The sequence below is a fragment of the Polychytrium aggregatum genome (genome assembly GCF_025602895.1).
Source record: "Polychytrium aggregatum strain JEL109 chromosome Unknown BJ171scaffold_27, whole genome shotgun sequence".
NCBI classification, from domain to species: domain Eukaryota; kingdom Fungi; phylum Chytridiomycota; class Chytridiomycetes; order Polychytriales; genus Polychytrium; species Polychytrium aggregatum.
This window is the reverse complement of record NW_026516229.1, coordinates 413069-435523: the sequence shown is the minus strand read 5'-3', so window position 1 is coordinate 435523 and position 22455 is coordinate 413069. Positions and strand designations below refer to the sequence as shown.

Here is a 22455-nt window from a genome sequence, read left to right as displayed (position 1 = left end):
TTCGAGCAAAATGGGAGGCCGTGATTGATTGATTGCCGGGGCGGCGAGCTGGAACATTGCTGCCTGCGAATAGGCGAAAAGCCGCAGTGCCATCGCAGACGCACCTCATACGCAAACTCGAGCGGCAAGCTCGAATGGCAAACTCGAACGGCAAGCTCGAACGGCAAGCTCGAACGCGGCGGAATGAAGTTCTCTGGGATCGGTTGGCAGATGGACGGGTGGAGGTTGCTTGGGTCTTGCCAATCGACCTAGAAATGCAGGAATGACCCTGGCTTATCGACCATCGACCATCGACCATCGACCATCGACCATCGACCATCGACCATCGACCATCGACCATCGACCATCGACCGTTGCACAGCATGTTCCTGCTTTCATGCCCGACTGCCCCAGCCGCATGTGAAAGGCCCGCAGCCTTGTCTGCTGCCCAGGCTCCGAGAAGCTCTTCGCTGTGCCTTGGCCAAGCGCCGGCCTTGCGTCTTCCCCACCGGGGCTCCTCTTGCAGGGCGGAACAAACCGGTTTGGGTCCGTTGAGACTCGGCATCGTCACCATCTGTCTGCATTGGCATTTTCCGATCTCGTCCACTTTCGCAGTCACCGGCATCCACCCTCCCGATTCCCGCTCTCCGCCCCTCCTTCCTCGCGCTGAAATTCGCATCGCAAGCCCAGCTCCCTCACGCCATCGCTGCTCTCAACTGCCGCCATGGTATCGCATGTCATCTTTGTCATTCACGGAATGGGGCACCAGCTCGAGGGATATGGAAAGTTTGAGCAGAATCGTATGTGCTTCCGGCCGCAGTCTTGCGTGCGCTTGGTTCATAATAGCCTGCGTTTGCTCGCCACCCTCGCGGGCCCAAGCGCTCACATATCATCATCTCCATCGCCAGTGGGCGATCTCCGAAAGTCCTGCCAAGAGGTCTTGACCGAGGAGTTTTCGACCAGCGAGGATGTCGAGTTTGTGCCCATCGGTGAGTTCTCGTCGCCGTTCATCTCAGAAGGCTTGCATCAGAGCGCTGCGTACTCCATATGCGCTGCGATCGAACATCCACCACTAGCACCATGGCTCTGATCAGCTCGGCGGTTGCATAATGGTTGCGGGTCCGTCGGCTGCACTGGAGCGGTACGCTGATTCTATCCCACCCCATCTTTGCTCCAGAGTGGCACTCCAAGCTCCATCAACTCGAGTCTGTCGATCGGTGAGACTGTCTGATCTGCCGAGCTCAAACCGCCGGTGTTTTCGCCATGCTTGATCGAGTCCTAACCGGTATCGTCGTTGACAGTCGCATCCAATCCGTGACACTGCCGACCTGCTCGGTCCTGCGCGGCGTCTGCAACGACATCCTTGCCGATGTGCTTTACTACTTCACCTGCTTCCACGGCGAGACCATCTTGGCCATCGTCACCGATCTGCTCAACAAGGAATACGATGCCTTTCTTCAGAGGACGCCCGGGTTTTCCGGCAGAGTTGGTATCTTTGCGCACTCTCTCGGCGGTGTCATCGCTTACGACATCATTTCGAACCAGCACCAGTACGAGGACGAGTCTTTGCCCTTGCAGCCATCGGCCAGCCAGGGTTCTCGATCGCCCGGCTCTGGGTCGCCCCTCTCGGGCCAGCAGCCCACTGCCTCATCACGGAGGCTGTCCAAGACTCACTACGACATCAAGTACCCCCGCTTGCGCTTCCGCCCCAACTTCCTGTTTGCAATCGGCTCGCCTGTAGCGGCTGTGTTGATCATGCGGGGCCAGAGTTTCCACGATTATCGCCCGCCCAAGTGGTGCCAGTACCAGAACATCTTCAATCTCTACGATCCGCTTGTAGGCCGCATCGCATCCGCATCCGCAGTATGCAATATGCAATATGCCCCGTCTGTCTCGGTTTTGTAGCCGAGGGGCGCCTGGTCCTCTTGCCAGCTCTGACTTGATATCCGTCATGTACTCCTCCTTCATCGCAGGCTTACAGAATCGAGCCGTTAGTTTCGCCCTCGTATGCATCGATCTCGCCGGTGCTCCTCCGTCGCCCATCCGCCTCTGCTCAGAACCAACGCAGCTACTATCTGCAGTACTATCGCGAGTTACTGAGCACGTATTTCACAGGGCTATTCAACATGCCCACCATGCCCACCATGCCCACCATGCCCACCATGCCCGCCATGCCCGCCATGCCCACCATGCCGAATCTGGCCCAGCTGCCGCCGTTTCCGCCAATCCCGAATCTGTCGGACCTGCCTCAGTTCTCGCAGATGTTCCCACAGGTACTCCCTTTCGCTACATTTGCAGAGTTCAAGAAAATGTTTTTTGGCGCTCCTGGAATCTCGGACAACACCAACGCCAACACCAATGGCAAGAGGCGCCGCATTGCCGATGGCGACCAGCCCCATGGTGATTCTTTGGAATTTGAAAGTGAGATCAACGTCAGTCATCCAGCGCATGGCTCTTCAGGTGCTCACGAGAAGACACCAGGCTTTATGGTACGTGTCCGCTCCTGCCCAGTTGATTGTTCCGAAGGCAGCGTTCCGCTTCTCTTGGCATCCGGCGAAATCATGAGCCCACAAGTCGGTGACTTTCCAGCGCCAGCGATCACATTACGATGGCTCTATGTGCTCATCCGTCTACGGTGATAGTCCGCTTGCTGATTGATTTTTGATGCTGCTTTCAGCGTTCGGTGGGTCCGGAAGCCCCTCCGCCTCGAAAGCTGCGACGGCTCGCACAGGACCAGGCACTCTCGACAGATCCAACGCCCAGTCTATCTGCTAAAGGCGACGGTATCCCTCCAGCGGCCGATCTTCCCGGACTGAGTTTACCAGGGAACGATACCGCAGGCTTGGACGACCCGTCAACTTCGGCGAGCCTTGTGGATACGCTCGCTGGTATGCTTCAAACCAATTTTCTCTCAAGACTCTACAGCCCCCTTACAGACGAAGCCAGCGCTGCCCCGGACTCGGACGATGCAACGACTGGTGAAAGCAATAACATCTTCAAATCCGAATCGAGCCAGGGCCCAGAGTCCACGGACCGACCGAAAGCCGGCAAACGCAAGCGGGCCAAGTCCACAAACATCCCTGATCAGCAACAGCGGGCCGAGAAGGCCGCCGAGGCTGCTATGGCAGCCTACAGCGCCGAGCTCGATGCAGCCGCCGAAGAAATGGAACGTGCTGCCAACAAACTTACGCAGCCTCGACTTTCCCAGCATCCATCTCGCAGCCGTGTTTGGGCAGCAAGCGAGACTAACACCGAAACATCGTCATCCACAAGTGAAGGTTACCCAGATGACGACAACGCACCGACTCAGCCGCACATCGAGGAGCGGATCGATTACTTCGTGCAGGAGACAATCATCGACAACGTCATCCATCAGTACTTTCTGGGGCTCAAGGCACATTTTTCATACTGGTGAGTCTCTGGCCGCACGGCGCCCTCCCATTGATGCGGCCGCTCCTTGTTGTTTCTAATGCATGTTGAGCTGCAACTGGGCCTGGCGGGCCGTGCAAGTGCTAATCCTCGGTCCATCTCGTAGGAGCAACAGAGATATTATGTTCCATATAATCCGAGAAATGCTTGGTCATTCGTTTCCCTCTGAGGATCGCTTGCCCAGTCCCAGTCTGCGCAGCCGCCTCTGATGCACGCATGGTTGCGGATCGTTTGGCTACTGGACTTTGTGGAAATCGGTCGGAATCTGTACAGGCGCATTCCTTTCTCGCTCCAGTGCCGCGGAGCGGAGCTAGACAATTCGATCCAACTGGCATTTCTCTGCCGAAATGATTTGAATACATCATGTGGATCCAATAACCGTACTTGGGTCGCATTCCACGGGATTCTACTATATTCGGGCACTCTTCCAGCTTCATTCATGAGCATAGTCCGCGATGGCCTGCCTCCGACATGGCCATTTACCATAAAACTGATCACCTCGGCAATCTCCGAGTGAAGGCATTGGACTGCTTTCCGGTCACGACAAGCATTGGTCGGTGCTCGCCTCTGCAGCTCCGGCCACGGGATCCTCAGCGACCCATTTAAATCTTCGCAGAACCTTGAGCCATCTGAGCGGGAGGAATTCAGCCACAATGCCGAATGCAATCACCATCGAGTGAGCAACACAGTCTCGGAAACGGCTCTTAGCGGATGAAGGCAAGCACTGCAACTCCGCTCTCTGGCAAATGAATACAGAATGCATACTTTTTGACCAGACTGGTGCTCATGTCGGCCTGGTGGGCGAGGGCATTGCACTGAAGCTCGCTGGGGTAGGGTCGTTTGGTGTTGTTGGCAAGCCAGGCCGAAAGGATTTGAATGCTCTCCTTGCTGATCTCTCCTTCGCCTCTGGCACTGGGATCATAGTACCGCCGTCGCGCATTGATGAACCATCTGGATTCAAAAGGACAGGTTGCGTCAGCAAGCCAGGAGTGTGGTACAGGCACAATACTAACCTTTCCTTACGCACTCACGGCGAACAACAGGCTCTGTCATTGTCGATTGCGGGCAGGAACGCAGTGTGTTGCCACATGATCTTACTGGTCCAACTGGAGAGTAGATAGGTTTGTCTGCTCCTGCAGCATTCGCTTATCCTCAGCTGAGGGATAGATATTGGCTCTGTGTTCCTGCAGCCAGGCCATGAGAACCTCAATGGCCGCTGGCTGGTGCCGGGGTGCTCTTCCTGGACTCTGCGAAGGCTGGCTACAGCGCTGCTCGAAGGCTGCCTCGGCCGCCAGTAGATCAGCCACATCGCTGAGCGCCTGATAGATCTGATAGAAGGTTGTAGAGCTGTGTTTGGGATCGCATTTCGGACCCGAAGCAGCCTGCAGTGACTCCAAGAGCCGGTTGAGTTCCTGAACTACCGTCACAACCTCCTCGTGAGCGACGGCCCCCAGGAGCTTGGAGCGGAGCTGGAGGGCCCTGGAATACAATGAATCGAAGTCGAACCAGGAGCCATCCTCAGCCTCTTGGAGGGCCGGGTCGCTTCCGGAGAACATCGGGCCGACAGGATGCACTTGACGTTGCTCGGACCTTTCGCAGTTGCCCATCCAGATCGGTTGCTGAATCTGCTGCGTGGAAAGAAGAGCAGGGGCTCAGGCAAAAACGTTTGCGAAGAGGAAACGGCCAGCGCCGGGATGGTCCTCTGCCTCCAGCTGCTGCCCAGCAGCGCAGTGCTGTATCAGCCAGTCCATGCTCCACCGAATCCGGCTTGCAGTTGTCTCTCGCCAGCCCTTGCTCGGTCTTGCAGTTGTCTGTCAAGTGCCCTTGTTGTCCAGACTCGTGCTGGCCAATGGGCACCAGCGTGGGAACAAGGATCTGTTGGTCTTGACTGGGAAGGTGATCAAGTTTACTGCAAACGACCTCCATGAATGCAGACTTTCGAAGCTACATGTTCGACAACAATGATGTGTCCCGTTTTCCCTGAATACACAGTCGCTCGAGGAGCATCTCCCGGTCAATCACGCGGCCCTATTCGCCCAGGTGCATTCCCATCCCGACTCGGCAGCGGGTTGCTGTGATTGGGCTGACGTCGGATTGCTCTCGTCGCAACAATATCAACTCTGACTCGTTTATTGAGTCCAAGGTGCTCGTTGGGGAGTGTCGGAGAAGGGAGGGAGGGGAGGGTATTGTTGGCGCTGGCCGGCTTTGTTTCAGAGGATCGACAATCGAGCGTTGCTCATCGCAAGGCTCATTTTCTGAGCGCCTCAACCTACCGAGCTGAAATTCGATTGCAAAACGGCCGACGACAGCCACCTCTCTTGCATCGACTCGGAAGCCAGCGTCCGCTGCCGGCTCAATCAAACCGCCCCCCACCATTCCCTCGCGTCTCACGCTCTCCTCATCTATCTACTCGCTCATCCAACTAGGCTTTCCGAGCGATTGCAGCACTCTGCCCAGAACGTCGCCGGGCCTCGCACCATTCGGTATCACGCCTCCTTGAGCCGACTCGGCACTGCCTTTGCAAATAATCTTTTGCGCGCAATCCGTCTTTCGCCTTTGCCTGTCCAAACGCAGCGAGCATCATGGCGACCATGGCCACAAATCCGCCGCTCCCCCGACACGGAGCCCAAACGATGCTCGAGGGCGAGTACGACCCGCACTCGACAAAACAACAGGGCCCCGAGACCTACAGCTTTGCGAGCGAGCCGAAGCCCATCCAAGTGCCCCGGAAGAAGTACCGGGATCCAACCGACACGCAGAAGCGCATGTAGGACTCGTCGCTTGAGAGCCACGGAGCAGAACGCATTCCGTTTTGAGGGCTGCTGCGAGGTGTCTAGTGCTGAATACTGGCACTGAATACTGGCACTGAATACTGGCACTGAATACTGGCGCTGAATACTGGCACTGAATACCGGCGCTAAATCGTTGATCCCTCGATTTAGACCCGTCAACATCATGTATGACCGCCGCATCCACCGCGGAAACACTTATGCATCGCCAATTCTCCCAGCCGTAAGTGCCTATATCTGCCTGACGAGCACGCCCTGGGCCGGTACCATGTTCGCAAGAATCAGCCGACACGACACCGACGACTAACGCTGCCATCCACGCAATTCAACGCACCAGAATGCCCAGCCGGATCCTGTCGAACTGCAACGAGCTGCCGATCTCAAGCGTCGGCTCCGAGCAAAGCGACGCGCAGAGGCCCAGCGACGTCTGCGAACACCCGAGCCCGTCGAGGGCCGCAAGCACATCGATGTCCAAACCGACCTCTATCTCGAGGAGCTGACCGACAAGGTTCCCGAGGCCTATGCCGCCACCCAGACCGATGCCTTTCTCGACCGTGCGCCCTCGCCGCTTTACATCCCACAAAAATCAGGCGTCGATGTCGCGACGCAGGTCTATGACGGCGAGCTGTTTGACTTTGACTATGAGGTGCAGCCGATCCTGGAGGTGCTCGTTGGCAAAATCCTCGAGCAGTCCATGATGGAGGTCATGGAAGAAAACGAGCTTGCTATCCTCCGAAAGCACCAAGTAAGTCGTCGGCGAGAAGGAGATGAGAAGGAGATGAGAAGGAGGCGCTGTGGCTCGCTGGGAGCGCATCTTCACACAATCCGAGGCTCAGATCTGGAAAGGAAGGGGCGGGGGCACTCCGGAGCTTGTGTCTGCGTGAGATAGCCCCCAAAGGGAAAGTGTACCAGCAGCAGCATTGGAATCAGCGATCAGCCAAGGCAGCACTGACCGCATTTACGCCGCTCCAACTTCCCTCTTCAACTCACTCGCCCTCAGCTCGAGTTTGAGGAGCGACGAAATGCCGAGAATGCAGAAGTACAGCGGCTGGAGGATGCCGAGCGTCGCCGCACGGAGGAGAAGGAACGACGCATGGTCGAGCAGCTGCGTATCCTGAAGGAGAAGCAGGAGGCCGCCGAGAAAATCGCAGCTCGAGCATTTGCCCAGTCGTACCTGCAGAACCTGGTGCCGTCCGTGTTTGATTCGCTGGCGACGAACGGATACTTTTACGACGTTGTCGAGAAGGAGGTCGAAAGCCTGTTCCTGCCCTGGCTCACGGGCGAGGTTGAAAAGTCCATCGAGAGCCAGAGGACGGCCAGAATACTGCTGGACGGTAAGCACGGCGCGGCTCGTGCACGGCGGCTTGAGCCTATTCGATCGCATGCTGACATCGATTCTGGTGTGCTTGGGCTGCTCAGATATCATTTACTCGAGCATCAAAGCTCAGCGAGGTGCAAAATAGACTGCTGGGGACAGCACGCCGTGCCAAGTCACATCCACCGATGGCTTTCGTTGTGGACGGAGCGGGATTTTTGCACCGTACTTGACCCAAAGGAACAATACAGTTCGCTGAAAATAAGACAGCGCGATATCGATTGCATTGCTGGTAGTCGCCATCGACCTGGAGACGTTTGGAGTGCACAATGTCTCCGACAGTCGACTCAAGGCACCGATATGCTGACGAAGGGTCATGAATGTATTTATGGCGCCCCCCGTTTCATTGTGAGCGCTGACAGCGGCGACAAGGGGAGAATAACACAGATACGAAGGCCAGAGGTTCAGAGAAAGACATGCAGCAGAGACAGAGCAATCTTCCAAAGGAAATACAGCAAACGATGGCAAGCAGGAAAGTACGGCGGGACACATGGAAGGTGAGGGTTGGCAGAAGCACGGGCAAGTGCCGAGAAATCGCTCGGCTGCATGACAAGCAACCAAAGACTCGGCGTCTAACGTTCGCCACGGAATCGCAGTCGCCCGCGGGCATCGTCTCCTTCGTCAAAACTGAACTCACGCCGCAGGGGCCCGTCTTGGTCAGAGAATATAGAGGCTCGCGACTCGGATCGGTCCACGGGCGGCTGGTCCTCGGACGACGGCCCGACATGTCGGCGGTAAAACTCGTCGATCTCGATTTCGGTTTGGATTGGACTCTTGGCCCTCCGGCGGCTTCCGCCCCACCGGCGTGGCATCTTCAAGAACGAGGGATAGCCGCGCGGCCACTGGATGCTCAGGCGGTCGAGACCCGGGATAATCGAATACGCCGTTGAGCCCACTCCAGCCGCCGAAAAGTCGGTTGAGATGCTTGTTGGTCGAGAAGAGATGCGGCGCTGCTTCTTGGCCGCCGCAGAGACGCCCACGCCAGAGAGGGGCCGGTGCCGCTCGCTGTCCTCGGCTTCGTTGTCCTCTTCGTAACCAGTCTTGGAGTGGGCCTGTAATTCGTCCAGCTCCTTCTCAAGGTCAAGTAGGCGCCGCTCCAGTTGCCGGTTTTGCCAAGCCTGTTGGTTGAGCTTCCATTGCTGGAACTCAAGCCGTTTGTAGAGGCGCTCCTCCTCCTCGGCAGCCAGTTCCATGGACTCGAGGTGCTTCTGGTGCTCCAGCGACTCCTGAGACGGGTTCCAGATCGTCAGCATCAGCGGGAGGGCCTGCATGGGGGTTGTGCCGTACTTCTTTTTGAGCGAAACGAGCCCGACGGAGATGGTGAAGGTGCACAGGGGCCAGAACAGGGCGAGGTGCACTGAAAGCGAAGGAGCAGACAGGACAAGTCAATGGACGTTGGAGACGATCTATGACAAGCAATTGCGAGAATGGAGCACATCGGCGCGAGATATCGGAGCCCCAGATGCAGTACTTCGAAAGGAGTGCTAGGCACCAGCACGGCCACAGGCTGGATGCCATCCGGCGCCGATGCCCTCAAGATACGCCGATGTAGCCGCTCAGCACCGGCGCTGGGCACATACCAAGCATCCCGAGCTTCTGGACCCGTCGCTTGAGGCTTGAGATGGTCAATGGTGCATACACGTTGCCGGTGGTCCTGGAACGCTGGATACCGAGGGCTGGTGCAGACAGCAAACGGATCGATGAGCGGACTACACAAAGACGAACGGCCGCATGGCACTATCGCTGGACAACGCCGACACCGACGCAGGATCGCTCTCCTCCAAACAGTGTCGGTCATCGATTCGATACAGTGGCAGCCCCGGTCTTACCTTGGCCCTCATTCCGGACCGAAAACCACGGGGTCTTGATGTTGACCGGAATGCGCTTGCATTCGAGCGAGAAGCGAATATCGATGCGCTCGAGACTTGAGTTCAGAGGCAAGAACTCAAATTCATGCAGAAAATGGCGCTGGATGCGCTCGCCCTTGGTCAAGATGAACTTGTGCATCGGCTCCGGGGGAGACGCTCTCGAGCCAGTCGCTGGGATGGCTGACAAGCTGATGGGGACCTCGTGGGGGTCGATGGACTGGGCGTCGTCGTCGAGACTGCTGCTCAGCGCAGGGGTTGGGAGAGCGTCATCGGCGAAGGCTGTCGAGGGGAGATTGAGCAGCGCCGTGATGTTGACGTCGGGATGGGTTTCGATGCGCAAGACCGGAGCCTGACAGTTGGTTGGGATTCGAGGACTGACCCGGAACTGCCCGGGGGTTTGACGAGAATAGAGCTTGACCTTGAGGTTGGCTGGGAACCGTTCGTATGAGGGAAGGATGAGACGGATGTCAGCGAGAGAGAGATAGGGAGAAGCATCGTCGAGGCAGCCGCATACAGAGGGGGGGGGCCGCGGACTCGAATACATACGCTGGGCCCAGAAAGCAGCGATAAAGACAATCGAGACGAAGAGCCACCAGCCCACACGAGAGACCGACTTGCGGGAGTATTTGCGCAGGAAAACGGCGGTCGTGCCCACCATGGCGAGGTAGAGCCACAGGGCCGAAGGGAGCAGGACATGCGCCAGCGTCACCGGAGCCGTCGCCAGCACGGTGAACATCACAAACGACGGCAGAGGAAGCGGGGCAAGCAGCTCCAGGGGCGAGAGGAGCTGCTCGGCAGCAGCCACATTGTCCATGTTGGATGGGCGGGCAGATGTGCGGGCAGATGCAAGACCAAGCAAGCGAGGACAGCGGCCAGAAGGCAAGCAAGCAAGAGCGGACAGACGCACGTGCTGAGCAGCCCGATGTGTGCAAGTGCGACAACGAAGCCAGGAATGCCGACAGCCCCGCAGAGAACAGGCACCCAGAGATACCGCTGCCGAGAGGACGCCGCTGAGCCAGTGTAGAGAATCGCACCGCGGGTTTTTGAAATATACTGTATTTTTATGCACACAAAACCATGGCCATGGGCTTCCCAACTGAACATGCCGGAGCACGATCCGCTTACTCCTTGACCTGCTTGGCACCACGGAGGAGACCAGTGCGGCGGGCAGCAATGAGACCGACCTTCTGGCCAGGGGGGGCAAAGCGAGAGACGGTGGAGGCGTGACCAATGTGCTGGTGGTTACCACCACCGTGGGGGTGATCAACGGGGTTCATGGCAACACCACGGGTCTTGGGCCAGCAGTTGCGCTTGACGCGGTACTTGTGGTGGGCACGACCGGCCTTCAGGAGGGGCTTGTCAATACGGCCACCACCAGCGACAATGCCGACAGAGGCACGGCAGGTGGACTCGACGAGCTTCTTGGTGCCGGAGGGCAGCTTGATGCGGGTCTTGCCGGTCTCGGCATCGTGGCCGATGATGATGGCGTAGTTGCCAGAGGCGCGGGCAATGGCACCACGGTCACCGATGCGCTCCTCGACGTTGGAGATGACGGTACCTTCGGGCATGGAGCCGACGGGCAGGATGTTGCCGATGTTGAGAGCAGCTGCACAAGCACGATCGGGGGGGATTTGATTAGTCTCGATATCCAGGGACACAGAATTTGAACGCTGTACACACAGCCCCGTCAGCGAGAAAAGCAGAGCCGCAGTCGTACTCACCCTTCTTGCCGGCGTAGAGGAACTGGCCGGTGAAGACACCCTCAGTGGCAATGAAGGTCTCGGTGTGCTGCTTGTAGCGGTAGGGGTCACGGAAGACGACCTTGGCGAGAGGAGCACCACGTCCGGGGTCGTGGACGATCTCCTTGACGAGACCACGGACGTAGCCGTGGCGCTCGGCAAAGTCGAGCGAGCGGTGCTTGGCGGCACCCTGACGGCGCTTGGTGACGGCCTTGAAGATGCCTCCAGCACCCTTACGCTGAGCACGAATGACACGACCCATGGCTGGAACCGAGAAGAGACAGGCGACGGAGCGATGAGTATGCCGCACAAGCAACCTTGGTGGTGAGCCAGCCGCACCACGCCCGCGGCTGGGACGAGCCCCGTTCTGGCCGAGGAGGGATCGAGAACAGATTTCTGTCGGTCCATGTCGCCGCAGACCCGTCGTGTCTTTGCAGACACATCGGGGCCTGCAGATAGTTGAACGACAGACTCGCACCCAGAGACCAGTCGCAGCGCAGCGCTTTGGGATCCGGTCTGTGAAAAGCCGCCTCGGTCGTCGGATCCGCAACGGATACAGCCGAGGAACGTCGGACGTCCAAGATGTCGGTCTGTCGCTGGTGCGTCGCTCTTGCCGGTCCAACTGCCGCCTTGAGTGTCGTTCCGGCTCTCCGAGTTGCTTGACGTTCCTCGTCGCTCGATCAACCACACCGAGGAGCCGCGCGCTTGGTCGAGGATTCTGGGCGGGTGGTCGTCGAACGGACCGGTCTCGCGCGGCGGCGAGGGCTCGTTGATTCCACCGGGTGTCCTCCCGATCTGTCCAGCGATGCGACCGTCCAGGGCTCCACTCCAGGCTCCACCGTCGGCTCAGGCAGCCGTCCAATCGTTACCTTATAATTGGGACAATTGTGTGATGGGAGAGAGAAGAGAGAGGGAAAGAGCTGGTGCCGAGAAACAAGAACACATTTGCTTGGGGAGGCAGAAGAAAAAAGACACGTGTGTGGCGCGTGTGGCGAAGCGCTTGCGTAAGCAGCCTGTGTGACGTCGCTGCGACGCGGGCGCGCCGGTGCGTGGTGCGACGACGCCGGGCGGGCCATCGGCGCATCACGTGTGCGGCATTGTTGTGTTGGACTGTTGGACTGTTGGACTGTTGGACTATGGGAGAGTCGATCCAACACATGCAGGGCACCCTGGATTTTGAGCATTGGCGAATGTTATCGTCCAAGACCATCGCGATGGCCATGACCATTCAGCGATGGAACTCTGGATCTGAATCAAGGACGCTTTCTCGCCAGACGGCTCCCCGCAAGCGAAAGACACCACCCAGGCGACCAAGTGGATCCAGAGCACCCACAAGGTCCGCTCCTCGCTTCGGCCGCGCGCCCTTTCGTCCTCCCGCTGTCTCCTGCCCTGCGAGCCATCCTCGATCCTCGATCTCGGCGCCTGCTGCCTGCCGCCCACCCTTCGAATCACTTGCCCCAAGGCCCCCCCCCCAGGCCCGGGTCACCCAGATCGATCTCCTCACAGGGATCGCCAAGCACTCGCCAAGACTCTTCCCCCCCGTATTTCGCTCAAGACAATCCACACGGAATCAAGCAGGAAACCCCGATCAAAACAGGATCTTGCAAATGATGGCATCCGCTACCGAGCAAGAGTCGATCGAATCGGCTGTTGCTCAGCCGACAAAGATCGATCCTGCTGCTGAATCTCTCACCGGAGGCCCGGAGAACATCGATGAGACGGGCGACAAGCCAATGGCTGATCGCCAAGGGGAAGCCGACCAGCCCGTTTCCTCTGTCGAGAACATGGATCTAGATCAGCCTTCGACCTCCACCTCCATTGCTGCGCCAGGCAACCCTGAGGGCACTGATGATGCCGGGAAACTCGGCGATCCCGACACCCACATGGACAGCAAGGGTGTCGATGCCAATGTCGATGGCGGGCACGATCTGGCCTTGGACGACAACATGTCCGAGTACAGCAACCCAGATGTGGATGCAAAGCACCGATCGAGAGACGCCCAAGCTTCTGGCGATCACCCCCAGCACCAGCACCAGAACCAGCACCAGCAGTCGTCTGCCGATGGCACCCGCCCCAAAGGCCGACCACCGGGTGCAGGCGCGGCCCGATCGAGAGCCGTAGTGGTTGATCGGGAAAAGGTATGTGGCTCGATCGATGCGAGATTGCCGGTCCTTCCTCGCCGAGCCCGTAAGATTCGCCACAGGCAGGCCTGTCTTGGCTCGGAGCGCAAGAGCACTGATCCATGAAACTGATGGCGCTTCCCTCTGTCGTCTTCCTCCTCCTCGACGTCGGCGGCGGCTTGTCCAGACGGCGCCGTTCCTGATCCGGGTCTTTTTCGGCTTGAGACATCGCCGGCCGGACGACTATGACAGGCTCGATCTACTCAAGGAGGCGGAGATGCACATCTGGACCTGGTGCGTGTTCCTTCGTTTGCCGCTCTTGGATCGGTGGATGGCAGCGACGTTTTAATGCCTTTCTGCTTGGCACTGCGATCTAACGGCATGGCTTCTATGCCGTTTCTGGTTTGCACGGCACACCTCATCTCTCTCTCTCAACAGGAAGGACGCCACCCTGCGCGAACTGACGTCGCTCATATCCGAGAAGCACCCCGACTGCCTGGCCTCGAACCACCGGATCTCCTTCAAGGTCGTCTATCCCAACCTGGTGCGCGACGGCCGATACACCTTCAAGGACGCCGGCGTGGTTCTGAACTCGAGTCGGCCGGGCTTCCACCGCGACGACCACGGCAAGACCCTGGACGACCTCCGCTTCGTCGTTGGCGACTTTATCGATGTGGCATGTGCGCCCGCCCCCACCACGGCCCCGTTTGGAGCGGCTGGGGCGGCCGGAGCGCTTGGCTCGTTCCGGATTACGGGCCGAGCCGCAGCAGCAGCAGCAGGCGACGACAGTCTCAACGGCGGGATCGCAGGCAGCAACCGAGGCTTCCGTGACCGTCGCTATGTGCCCTATTCGCTTGCCAAGGGACCCCGCGAGACCGACAACGAAAAGGCACGATCGCTTCGATCGGCCCTCGATCTGGTCCCGCACAACGAGCCTCGGCTGAGCCGGGCTGGCGGGAGACCCGAGCGGCCGTGGGATCGAGAGCGACAGCGCGGCGACTGGCCCAGCCGCGACGGCAACCGTATCGGCGACCAAGATCGTAACGGCGACCGTGATCGAGACCGTGATCGTGAAGGCAACCGCGAACGAAACCAGGGCCGAGACAGAGATCGAGAACGGAACCGCGAACGGGATCTGGATCGAGAAGACCGGGGAGGTCTTGGACGACGGCCCGATCGCAGCGACGGCCGCCGTGCGAGCGACTCGGCACCCTCCGCCCATGACGACCGCGACCGCCGATCCTGGAAGCGAGACGGTCCCCAGGACCGCGACGGCCGGCGGGACGACGATCGGCCCCATCGAGACCGTCGCCTGTAGGCATTTTGCCGTGCCATGGAGCCGTGCAAGTGGCCGGGAATGGTGATCGGGGTGCCGGGAATGCAGCAGCACAGGCTCTGGATTTTTGTTTCCTGATCAAAGCATGCAGGGGATTTGCACTCGGACATGCACAGCAGACCAACTCGTGCGAATGCTGCATCGCACCAGCCACATCCGCCGCCCTCTGCTTCTTTCATTTCTGCTTCGGTCGCTCTTCCGACACAAAAGCGCCACTGTAAACCAATGCGGATTTGTGCTCAATGTGCTCAGGCAGTTGTATTGGTAACTTGAGGCGAGTCGAGAGCGTCGCTCGGGAGGGCTGAGCCGCCGGAGGGGGTGGTGAATCGTTGACAAATAACGTAAAAAATCGAAAAACAAGAAAAAAAAATCGATAATCCAAAAAGAGATGGGAGTTGCCTGAGCAGCAAAATGAGCAGCAAAATGAGCAGCAACAATACGAGCAGCAACAATACGAGCAGCAACAATACGAGCAGCATGGGTGGCGGTTCGTGCAAGTGGAGGGAGGGTCGCGCTGGGAATATTAGTATCAAGAGAGTTGGCTCCAAACTGAGCCGGAAAACAAAAGATTGCTGCTGCCGTGGCGTCTCTGCAGAAGTGGAGATGAAAAGCTTCGACAGAGTTCGACGGTTGAGACAGCGACAGGAGCCATGTCCCGATGAAAAGGAGAAACGAGAAAGGGCGCGAAGATATCCAAATCATGGGATGAGGGAGAGCGAGCCCCAGGAGGCGGAGGAGAGTGTTTGGGAACGGGGAAAAAAAAATATAGAATGAATCCAAAAAGAAGAGGGCACAACACATGGCAAGGATGGGGGTGACCCACCAAGCAAGTGTGCTTGACCCGTTGACCCGTTCAACAGCAGGGTCGGATAGATGTAAGGGCGCGACACAGCGGCAAAAAAAAGGGGGGGGAGGGGAACGGAGGGGAGACAATTGCATGAATCATCTGTGACAAACCGATTCAATAACCAGCCAGAATTCACCCAAAACGAATGCACTGCTTCGAACGAGAGGTGACCGTTCCTGTGCAGTGGAGTGGGGGGGATCCCTTGCGAAGGCTCTTTGCTCGCTGTATGGAAACGATGCAGATTTCGTGCTTGCGGTTGGGATAGTTGGATAGGACCGTTCTTGGCTGTCGGGAAGGGCCCTGGCATCGAGGAGACTTGAGAATGCAGGCGGGGCCACAAGTGGACAAGAATGCCGCTCAGCGCCAGTAAACGACCTGTTCAGAGCGTCTGGGACTCGGAGGGTAGTAGAACAGGTTCTGGGCCTTGGTCTTGGCCTTGGCCAGCGAGAACTCGGAGAAAGCGCGGTCGCTGGCCACCAAGAAGAGATGCGACAGGCACTTGGAGGCCGTGATGCGATCCCGGGGGTCTTCTTTCAGCATCAGGGCCAAGAGCTCGGCAGCCGAGATGAGGATGGCGTCAAGATGGGAGCGCTCGTCGCGGATGTACTGCTGGATGACGGGCACGAGCGAGGCAATCTGGCCGGGGAACAGGAGGCCCGATCCGAGGCAGCGGAGCGCCGAGTCCGGGAAACGCGGGAGATACACGTGGAGCCACTGGCCAAAGATGACGCCAAGCGAGAAGATGTCGCACTCGGTGCCGAAGGAGGTGCCGTGCTGGACCTCAGGGGCGATGTAGCCAGGGGTGCCGCAGCCACGGGGATGCGGATCGGTGGGACTTGAGCGTCTGGACAGGCCAAAGTCAATGAGTACCGGCTGGTTGGTGATGGGGTCCTGCATTACGTTGGCAAGACACAGGTCCAGGTGGGCAACGTCGAGGGCGTGAAGCGCCAGGAGCGTCTGTGGGTCGGCAGCAACGATGGAGGTGTGTCAGCAGGTCTGTCTGTATGGGTCCAGTCGGTTCCATAGCGGTGTCGGTGTAGCATGGGCCGACCGGGAAGATTGGTGGGCAGGGAGCTCAGCGTACCTGGAGCAGTGATTTGAGCACGTTTCTGACCAGCAGGAGCGAGACGGACGAAGGGCAGTCGAGCTTTTTCAGCTTGGGAAAGACGACGACGGAGCACGAGTCGCCGTCCACGAAGGTGTCGATGACGGTCGTGACGTTGGGGACGCCATGGTCCTTGATCAGCCGGAGCATCTCGAGCTCGTGGTCCATGGAGGCCAGATCATCGAGGGAGCGTTTCAGAACCACGTGTTGCGAGGTGGTGCTGTCGATGGCGAACTCGATCGACGACAGGGCGGTCTGGAGGGGGCGTGGACGGTGGAGAGAGGTGGCGTGGTTGGAGTGAGGGACAAACGGTGAGAGCCAAGACGCCGGATTAGCGGGAGTGCACCCAGAGTGCACCCAGACACAATCATCCGAGACAGCGGGAGTCCAGTCCAGTGATCGATCATGCGGGCTGGAGTCAGCCGGCTGGATGGCTGTCGGTCGACAGTGAACAGGCAGGGTTGACGGTGCGGCCGAGAGGACCGAGAAGGCCAGTGCCAAATGGAGCACAGTGCCAGCAGACAAAGTTGATCCAGATCCAGATTCAAATCCGCATTCAGATTCAGATCCTGCTGGGGGCTTACCTCGATCCTGGAGGAGCCAGGCAGCAGGGTGTATCGGCTCGAGTCGGATGTGCAGACCAGCGTGGCGGCACTGTCGGCCGAGGCAAAATGGGCCGATGGTTTTGAGGCCTCACGGAGGTCCTGGGAGCCCGCAAAGTACATGGCCGTACTAGAGGCGCCAGCAGAGGAGGAGGCCGACGAAGCCGAGGAGCCGACGGAAGGATAGAGACACGAGTGGTGGGCAGAGAGCGACAGACTTGACGAGGGCGACTTGACGTGGAGCATCATTGCAGAGGACGAAGGGAAGGATGCGGATGCAGGAAGAGCACGAGCGGATCGGGCCACTTCTGATGGAGTTAAATGTGGTGGGGGAGAACGGCAGAGATAGGCGTGAGAAGCCGAGGGAAAGGGCGATTGCGGGAAACCCGAGGGGTCGGACAGGGCTGGGACTCGGCCCCGCTGGAGGCGGTGACCAGAGGAAAAGGTTGGGCGGCAACTCGCAGGACACCACACAACCCAGGCCGGAGAGAAAAGACAAGTCCTGGGGACCGAGTGGGCGCCGCTGGAACCGCAATGGCGCTGCTTGGTCCGGTCCCGGCGCTGTCGACAAGACATCCAAACAAGCGGCGGGAGAGCAGGCGCAGGGCACACAGCGAGGAGGCATCGGAGACTCACTCGATCGAGACCGGCGAGGTGCGTCCAGCGAGTCAGGGCCAGCCAGGGAGAGCGTCTGCGAGCTTGGTCTGCAGACAGACTTGCGGGTCCGAGGGGCGACAGAAGATTTTATGGAGGCGGCGACAGCGATAGCAAATTGCCGGGCGAAATGTACAACCGAGCAAGCACGGCGCGAGAAACAGCGAAGGGCCGGGTGACACCAGGCGAGGCGGCAGCGAGACGGCGGCGAGAGCATGGCGAGCGAGAGCGGGGGCAGCGTCTCGTCGCCGATTGGCCTGGAGAGCAAGACACGCACTCACAGTCGACACGGACTGCGGGGCGGCAGCACTCGGCCAAGTCCGCAACGCGCTGCGCAAATCCGCTCGCACACAGCGCGTTTGTGCATCCAATGGGAGCCGCGAGAGATATCCTCGTCGGATCGCTGAGGCCGTGTGAGCCCGGCGCCGCGCTCGGATTGGCAGATAACGCACCCGATAAGCAGGCGGCCCGTGACCGTTCCGGTCGTTGTCCGTCCTCGCGCCGAGGCACGATGCTTTCCCCCCCATCTCTGCGTGGCCAGCGACGCAATCGCTGCCGGCGGGGGGGGGAGGGACAGACATGCCCGGTCTCCCTCGGCCAACAGCACGATGGCGGACGAGCGGGCTCTGGTGGCTGTAGGTCCCCGGAGCGGTGCTGGACTCGCTCTGCGACCGCTTCCGTTCCGATGCGGCCATCGCAGGCAAAAACACCTGCCGGAACAGAGCGATGCACAAGCTTGTGCAGGCTCGGCGGACAAGGCGCTGCGGCAACAGCAGCGTCAGCAAGCGTCAGACACAGCAGACACAGTGGACGCAGCAAGGGCATCTCACAAGGCCGCCCTGCCAAGGACCGTCCTCCGGGTTCCGCGCTGCCCTGACGCGTGGCGCTCGGCTGAGACACAGGCGGCGGAACCAGCAAGGCGTGCTGCGCGCCAGCACGTGGCGGCGTCGGGTATTTCCGGAGACCCCACGCGCAGCTGCACCACCGCCGGAACCGCGCAGGGTCCCGGTCGCACGAGGGGAAAGGAGCGCGGGCAGAAAGACGATCGCGGGGAAAGAGAGGCGAAGGGAAAGACGATCGGGCTGCGCACCGACCCAGCTTCCGGTGGCTCGTCCAGCCCAGTCGACTCCGGCATGTGCACCATGACAACACCAGCGGCATGAGCACCAGGTCCAGCCTTGCCCAGCGCAGGCCGCAGATGCAGAGCCAAGCGCTCCGGGGCCAGAGGGGTGCTCTCCGTCGTCCTTCGGCCCATCCGCGCCCACATCCACAATCATCCCAGCCCCAGCATCATGGCGCTCTTGCCTCAAAAAAGTCCGCGCTCCGCCCGGACCCGCTTCCCCTCTGTCTTTGATCGCCCCCGACAAGATCAGATCCGCCCGATCGACAGTCTGCTGTCTCCCGCCCCACAGTGACCGTCCCCTTCCCGCCACCCTCCATGAGTCTCCTCAACGATAAGCTCCTCGGCCGCGCTCTGACCATCGCTGGATCCGATTCGGGCGGCGGCGCCGGCATCCAGGCCGATCTCAAGACCTTCACGGCCTTCAAGGTCTACGGCACCTCGGTCCTCACCGCCCTGACTGCCCAAAACACCCTCGGTGTCTCGGGCATTCATCCGATCCAGCCCGACTTTGTCGAGAAGCAAGCCCGCGCTGTCCTCGATGACATTGGCGCCGATGCCCTCAAAACCGGCAAGTTACCGCACCGACGACGGTGGTGGATCTGCTCTCCATCGCTGGGATATCGCCGCCGCAGACCAAACCGTCTCTCGCGTGGCTTCTCTCTCCTGACCCCGATGGACCTCGTGTTCTTTCAGGTATGCTCTTTGACTCCTCTGTCGTCAAGTGCGTCGCCAAGCTGGTTTCAGAGTACGGCCTCACCAAGGTCGTCGTCGACCCCGTCATGGTCGCCACCAGCGGCGACCGCCTGCTCGCCGAGGATGCCATCGAATCGATCCAGTCGGTGCTTCTCCCGCTCGCCTTTGTCGTCACCCCGAACGTTCCCGAGGCAGAGATCCTGGCAGGCATCTCCATCACCAGCCTCGAGGACATGAAGACCGCTGCCGTCAAGATCCACCAGCTCGGCGCCAAGCACGTCCTCGTCAAGGGTGGCCACCTGCCTCTCGACGGACAGTACAAAACCGCCCAGTCGCTCGACTCGGCCATGGTCCTCGATCTCCTCTACGACGGTAGCAGCTTTGAGTATTTCAAGCATCCCTTTGTCAATACCAAGAACACCCACGGCACTGGCTGCACCCTCTCTGCTGCGATCACCGCCGGCCTGGCAATCGGGCAAGATGGTGGGTATGGGCTCTCCAGAAGCGGGGGAGGGCATTCTCGACTATATAGCCCGATGCACACACTCGATGCACCCACTCGATACACACACTCGATGCACCCACTCGATGCAACACCTCACCCCCGATCGATCGCCTCTGCATGGGCTCATTTTGCTTCGTTAACTTCCTCCCTCCCGCCGCACAGTGAAGCAGGCCGTGCAGGATGCCCTCCGGTACGTCCAGGGCGCGTTGGTCTGCTCCATCTCGGTCGGCAAGGGCCATGGTCCACTCAACCATGTCCATGCGCTGCCATCGCCAGCCAAGTAAGTCCGACGGTCCCCCCCCCCAACAGATTCTCGAGTCCGCACCAGTCCTCGCCAAGTGCTTCAGTTGGTCTAACCACAGTCGCGGATCGACCTTTTTTTATGGTTTCATTGCAGAATCGGCGGCTTCGTGCACAAGCTCATGAACTACTGCGCTCCGGAATGGGATCTCTACGTCAACCACCCGTTTGTGCAGCAGATGGGCGACGGTACCCTGCCCATGGACTCCTTCACCCACTACATCTGCCAGGACTATATCTTCTTGCTCCACTATGCGCGTGTGAACGCACTGGCGGCATTCAAGGAGAACGACATGGATTCGATCATGGAGGCTGCCGAGTTTGTCATTGGCATCGGACACGAGACCAAGAAGCTCCATATCGAGGTAATGCTTGTGCAGATGACGCAGAGGGGCTGCAGCTGGCGGCCAACAGAGCAGCGACTGGCCAGTGTCACTGATCGACTTGATGCTTCAATGTTCAGTATGGAGAGCAGTACGGCATTACTCGCGATCAGCTTATCAAGACGAAGGAGGCTTCTGCCAATCTTGCCTATACCCGCTATGTGCTCGACAAGGGTGAGTGCAGCGATGCTGCACGAGCGGACTGGGTCCAGACATGATCAGCTGCACGAACAGACAGCGTCGGCTGGCCAACACTGGATACGCCATGGTGGACTATGGATTTGCCACGGTCTGACCTGGACCCTTCCGGACGTTTCGTGATCACTTAGGCACTAGTGGCGACCGCCTCGATCTGCTTGTGGCCGTTGCGCCGTGCTGCCTGGGCTATGCCGAGATAGGCTATCGTCTTATGACTGACCCCAAGACCAAGCAAGGTGAGTGGCTGGTTCGCCGAGCGGGAATGGTGTGTTTCTCGCACGGCGTGGATGCAGCCGCCTGCTGGATGTCGTCGTTGACTCAATTGGTTGTGCGAAGCGGGCTGACTCACTGGTGTATGCAAATGGTTTCCTGGTGTGCAGAGGGTAACCCCTACTGGAAGTGGATCGTCAACTACGGCTGCCCCGAGTTCCAAAAGATCGCTGTCGACATGAAAGGTACTGCATCGCGCTGCACTGTATTTCGGCGCATTGTGTTTCGTTGTATTGCGCTGCATTCCGTTGTCACCCGCACCGACGCCATGCAAGCCAATCTTTACTCCGAGGATACTGATTCCATGACCCGTCTGTGCGGTGCGATGGTCCCCCCCCCGTTGACATGCGGCTGCCTTGCAGAAAAACTCGAGCGCCTGGCCTACGAAATGGTTCCGTCCCACAACACCAACCGCCTTATTCAGCTCTGCGAGAACTACAAGCAAGCCACCATCCTCGAGGCAAACTTTTGGGAGAGTAAGTGGCTGCTGAGGATCCAAGCGGTGTGGAGGCGAACGAACATGGCCACCCGCTACGGCGAAGGCCATGTACAGCGTGGGGGCGGTGTTGTGCGGTAGCGTTATTTCGGAGTCAGATGCCGACGCCGACGCCGACGATGGCGTATTGGGATGATTGTGCATGATCTCACCGCTGGATATGCGTGAGGGGGTTGATGGCAGGCCGGAAGCCGGCATGCGAGAAGCGCGGCTCCGAATGAATGCAGCGGGGTTTGTTGTGCTCGGAAGGAGCAGCGACGAGCGGTGCATGGTCGGCCGAACAAAAGGGCCCCTGCAATGCGTCTCGCCTCGGAGGGATCTCTGCTGACTGATGCGTTTTTGTTGCTTCTCACGCAGTGGGCCTGAAGAAGCTGCAGTAAGAGTGCCGACCAGCGCTCTGACCCGAGCGGCAGCAGCTCCTCTCACACGGGAGACCATCCACGGCATATTGGGGTCCGAGCTTGGTCGATGCCGCGTGGCGGACTTTGGGACAGCAACTTTAGCCGAACCGAGGAGCAGCGCCGGCGAGATCGCCGACTTGGTTTGGATGGATGGTGGCTCATCGCCCGTTGGGGCTGGGTTGTTGGACCCGTCGGATCGATGGTTGGGAGGAAATCCCTGAGCCAGCTGATTGCCCAATGAAT

At 59.3% G+C, this 22455-nt stretch overlaps 9 protein-coding genes across 9 annotated transcripts; 4 read left to right on the top strand and 5 right to left on the bottom strand.

Annotated features, from left to right (window-relative positions):
• The first annotated feature begins 275 nt into the window (after nucleotides 1-275).
• Nucleotides 276-3815, top strand: BJ171DRAFT_600491 (uncharacterized protein). Its single transcript, XM_053115018.1, has 7 exons — nucleotides 276-779; nucleotides 888-968; nucleotides 1157-1196; nucleotides 1281-1815; nucleotides 1953-2468; nucleotides 2657-3390; nucleotides 3515-3815. Exons 1-7 carry the CDS (start codon nucleotides 704-706, stop codon nucleotides 3615-3617), a joined length of 2085 nt encoding a protein of 694 aa, XP_052965133.1. The 5' UTR covers nucleotides 276-703; the 3' UTR covers nucleotides 3618-3815.
• Nucleotides 3793-4766, bottom strand: BJ171DRAFT_511673 (uncharacterized protein). The gene is made up of 3 exons (XM_053111608.1): nucleotides 4507-4766; nucleotides 4174-4359; nucleotides 3793-4037 (listed from the first exon to the last, which is right to left on the bottom strand). Exons 1-3 carry the CDS (start codon nucleotides 4605-4607, stop codon nucleotides 3947-3949), a joined length of 378 nt encoding a protein of 125 aa, XP_052965132.1. The 5' UTR covers nucleotides 4608-4766; the 3' UTR covers nucleotides 3793-3946.
• A 1275-nt stretch (nucleotides 4767-6041) lies between these two features.
• Nucleotides 6042-7796, top strand: BJ171DRAFT_569295 (radial spoke 3 protein; the record flags this gene model as incomplete). The annotated part of the gene is made up of 5 exons (XM_053113565.1): nucleotides 6042-6175; nucleotides 6351-6420; nucleotides 6535-6942; nucleotides 7198-7531; nucleotides 7617-7796. The coding sequence occupies 5 exons, from the start codon at nucleotides 6042-6044 to the stop codon at nucleotides 7658-7660; spliced, it is 990 nt and encodes a 329-aa protein (XP_052965131.1). The 3' UTR covers nucleotides 7661-7796.
• A 77-nt stretch (nucleotides 7797-7873) lies between these two features.
• BJ171DRAFT_600488 (uncharacterized protein) lies at nucleotides 7874-10405 on the bottom strand. The gene is made up of 4 exons (XM_053115017.1): nucleotides 9987-10405; nucleotides 9402-9869; nucleotides 9153-9248; nucleotides 7874-8929 (listed from the first exon to the last, which is right to left on the bottom strand). The coding sequence occupies exons 1-4, from the start codon at nucleotides 10252-10254 to the stop codon at nucleotides 8145-8147; spliced, it is 1617 nt and encodes a 538-aa protein (XP_052965130.1). The 5' UTR covers nucleotides 10255-10405; the 3' UTR covers nucleotides 7874-8144.
• Nucleotides 10406-10561: 156 nt separating this feature from the next.
• On the bottom strand, nucleotides 10562-11441 carry BJ171DRAFT_425809 (60S ribosomal protein L2; the record flags this gene model as incomplete). The annotated part of the gene is made up of 2 exons (XM_053107738.1): nucleotides 10562-11046; nucleotides 11162-11441. 2 exons carry the CDS (start codon nucleotides 11439-11441, stop codon nucleotides 10562-10564), a joined length of 765 nt encoding a protein of 254 aa, XP_052965129.1.
• A 1348-nt stretch (nucleotides 11442-12789) lies between these two features.
• Nucleotides 12790-14617, top strand: BJ171DRAFT_583531 (Sin3 associated polypeptide p18-domain-containing protein; the record flags this gene model as incomplete). The annotated part of the gene is made up of 3 exons (XM_053114252.1): nucleotides 12790-13317; nucleotides 13487-13593; nucleotides 13738-14617. The coding sequence occupies 3 exons, from the start codon at nucleotides 12790-12792 to the stop codon at nucleotides 14615-14617; spliced, it is 1515 nt and encodes a 504-aa protein (XP_052965128.1).
• A 48-nt stretch (nucleotides 14618-14665) lies between these two features.
• On the bottom strand, nucleotides 14666-15707 carry BJ171DRAFT_158622 (uncharacterized protein). The gene has a single exon (XM_053105864.1). The coding sequence runs from the start codon at nucleotides 15572-15574 to the stop codon at nucleotides 14714-14716; it is 861 nt and encodes a 286-aa protein (XP_052965127.1). The 5' UTR covers nucleotides 15575-15707; the 3' UTR covers nucleotides 14666-14713.
• A 132-nt stretch (nucleotides 15708-15839) lies between these two features.
• Nucleotides 15840-17438, bottom strand: BJ171DRAFT_476255 (kinase-like domain-containing protein; the record flags this gene model as incomplete). The annotated part of the gene is made up of 3 exons (XM_053108824.1): nucleotides 15840-16439; nucleotides 16567-16842; nucleotides 17172-17438. The coding sequence occupies 3 exons, from the start codon at nucleotides 17436-17438 to the stop codon at nucleotides 15840-15842; spliced, it is 1143 nt and encodes a 380-aa protein (XP_052965126.1).
• Nucleotides 17439-18930: 1492 nt separating this feature from the next.
• Nucleotides 18931-21947, top strand: BJ171DRAFT_569291 (Phosphomethylpyrimidine kinase-domain-containing protein; the record flags this gene model as incomplete). Its single annotated transcript, XM_053113564.1, has 9 exons — nucleotides 18931-19534; nucleotides 19660-20142; nucleotides 20327-20444; nucleotides 20562-20829; nucleotides 20928-21021; nucleotides 21177-21281; nucleotides 21426-21500; nucleotides 21678-21791; nucleotides 21910-21947. Exons 1-9 carry the CDS (start codon nucleotides 19282-19284, stop codon nucleotides 21945-21947), a joined length of 1548 nt encoding a protein of 515 aa, XP_052965125.1. The 5' UTR covers nucleotides 18931-19281.
• Between the last annotated feature and the right edge of the window lie 508 nt (nucleotides 21948-22455).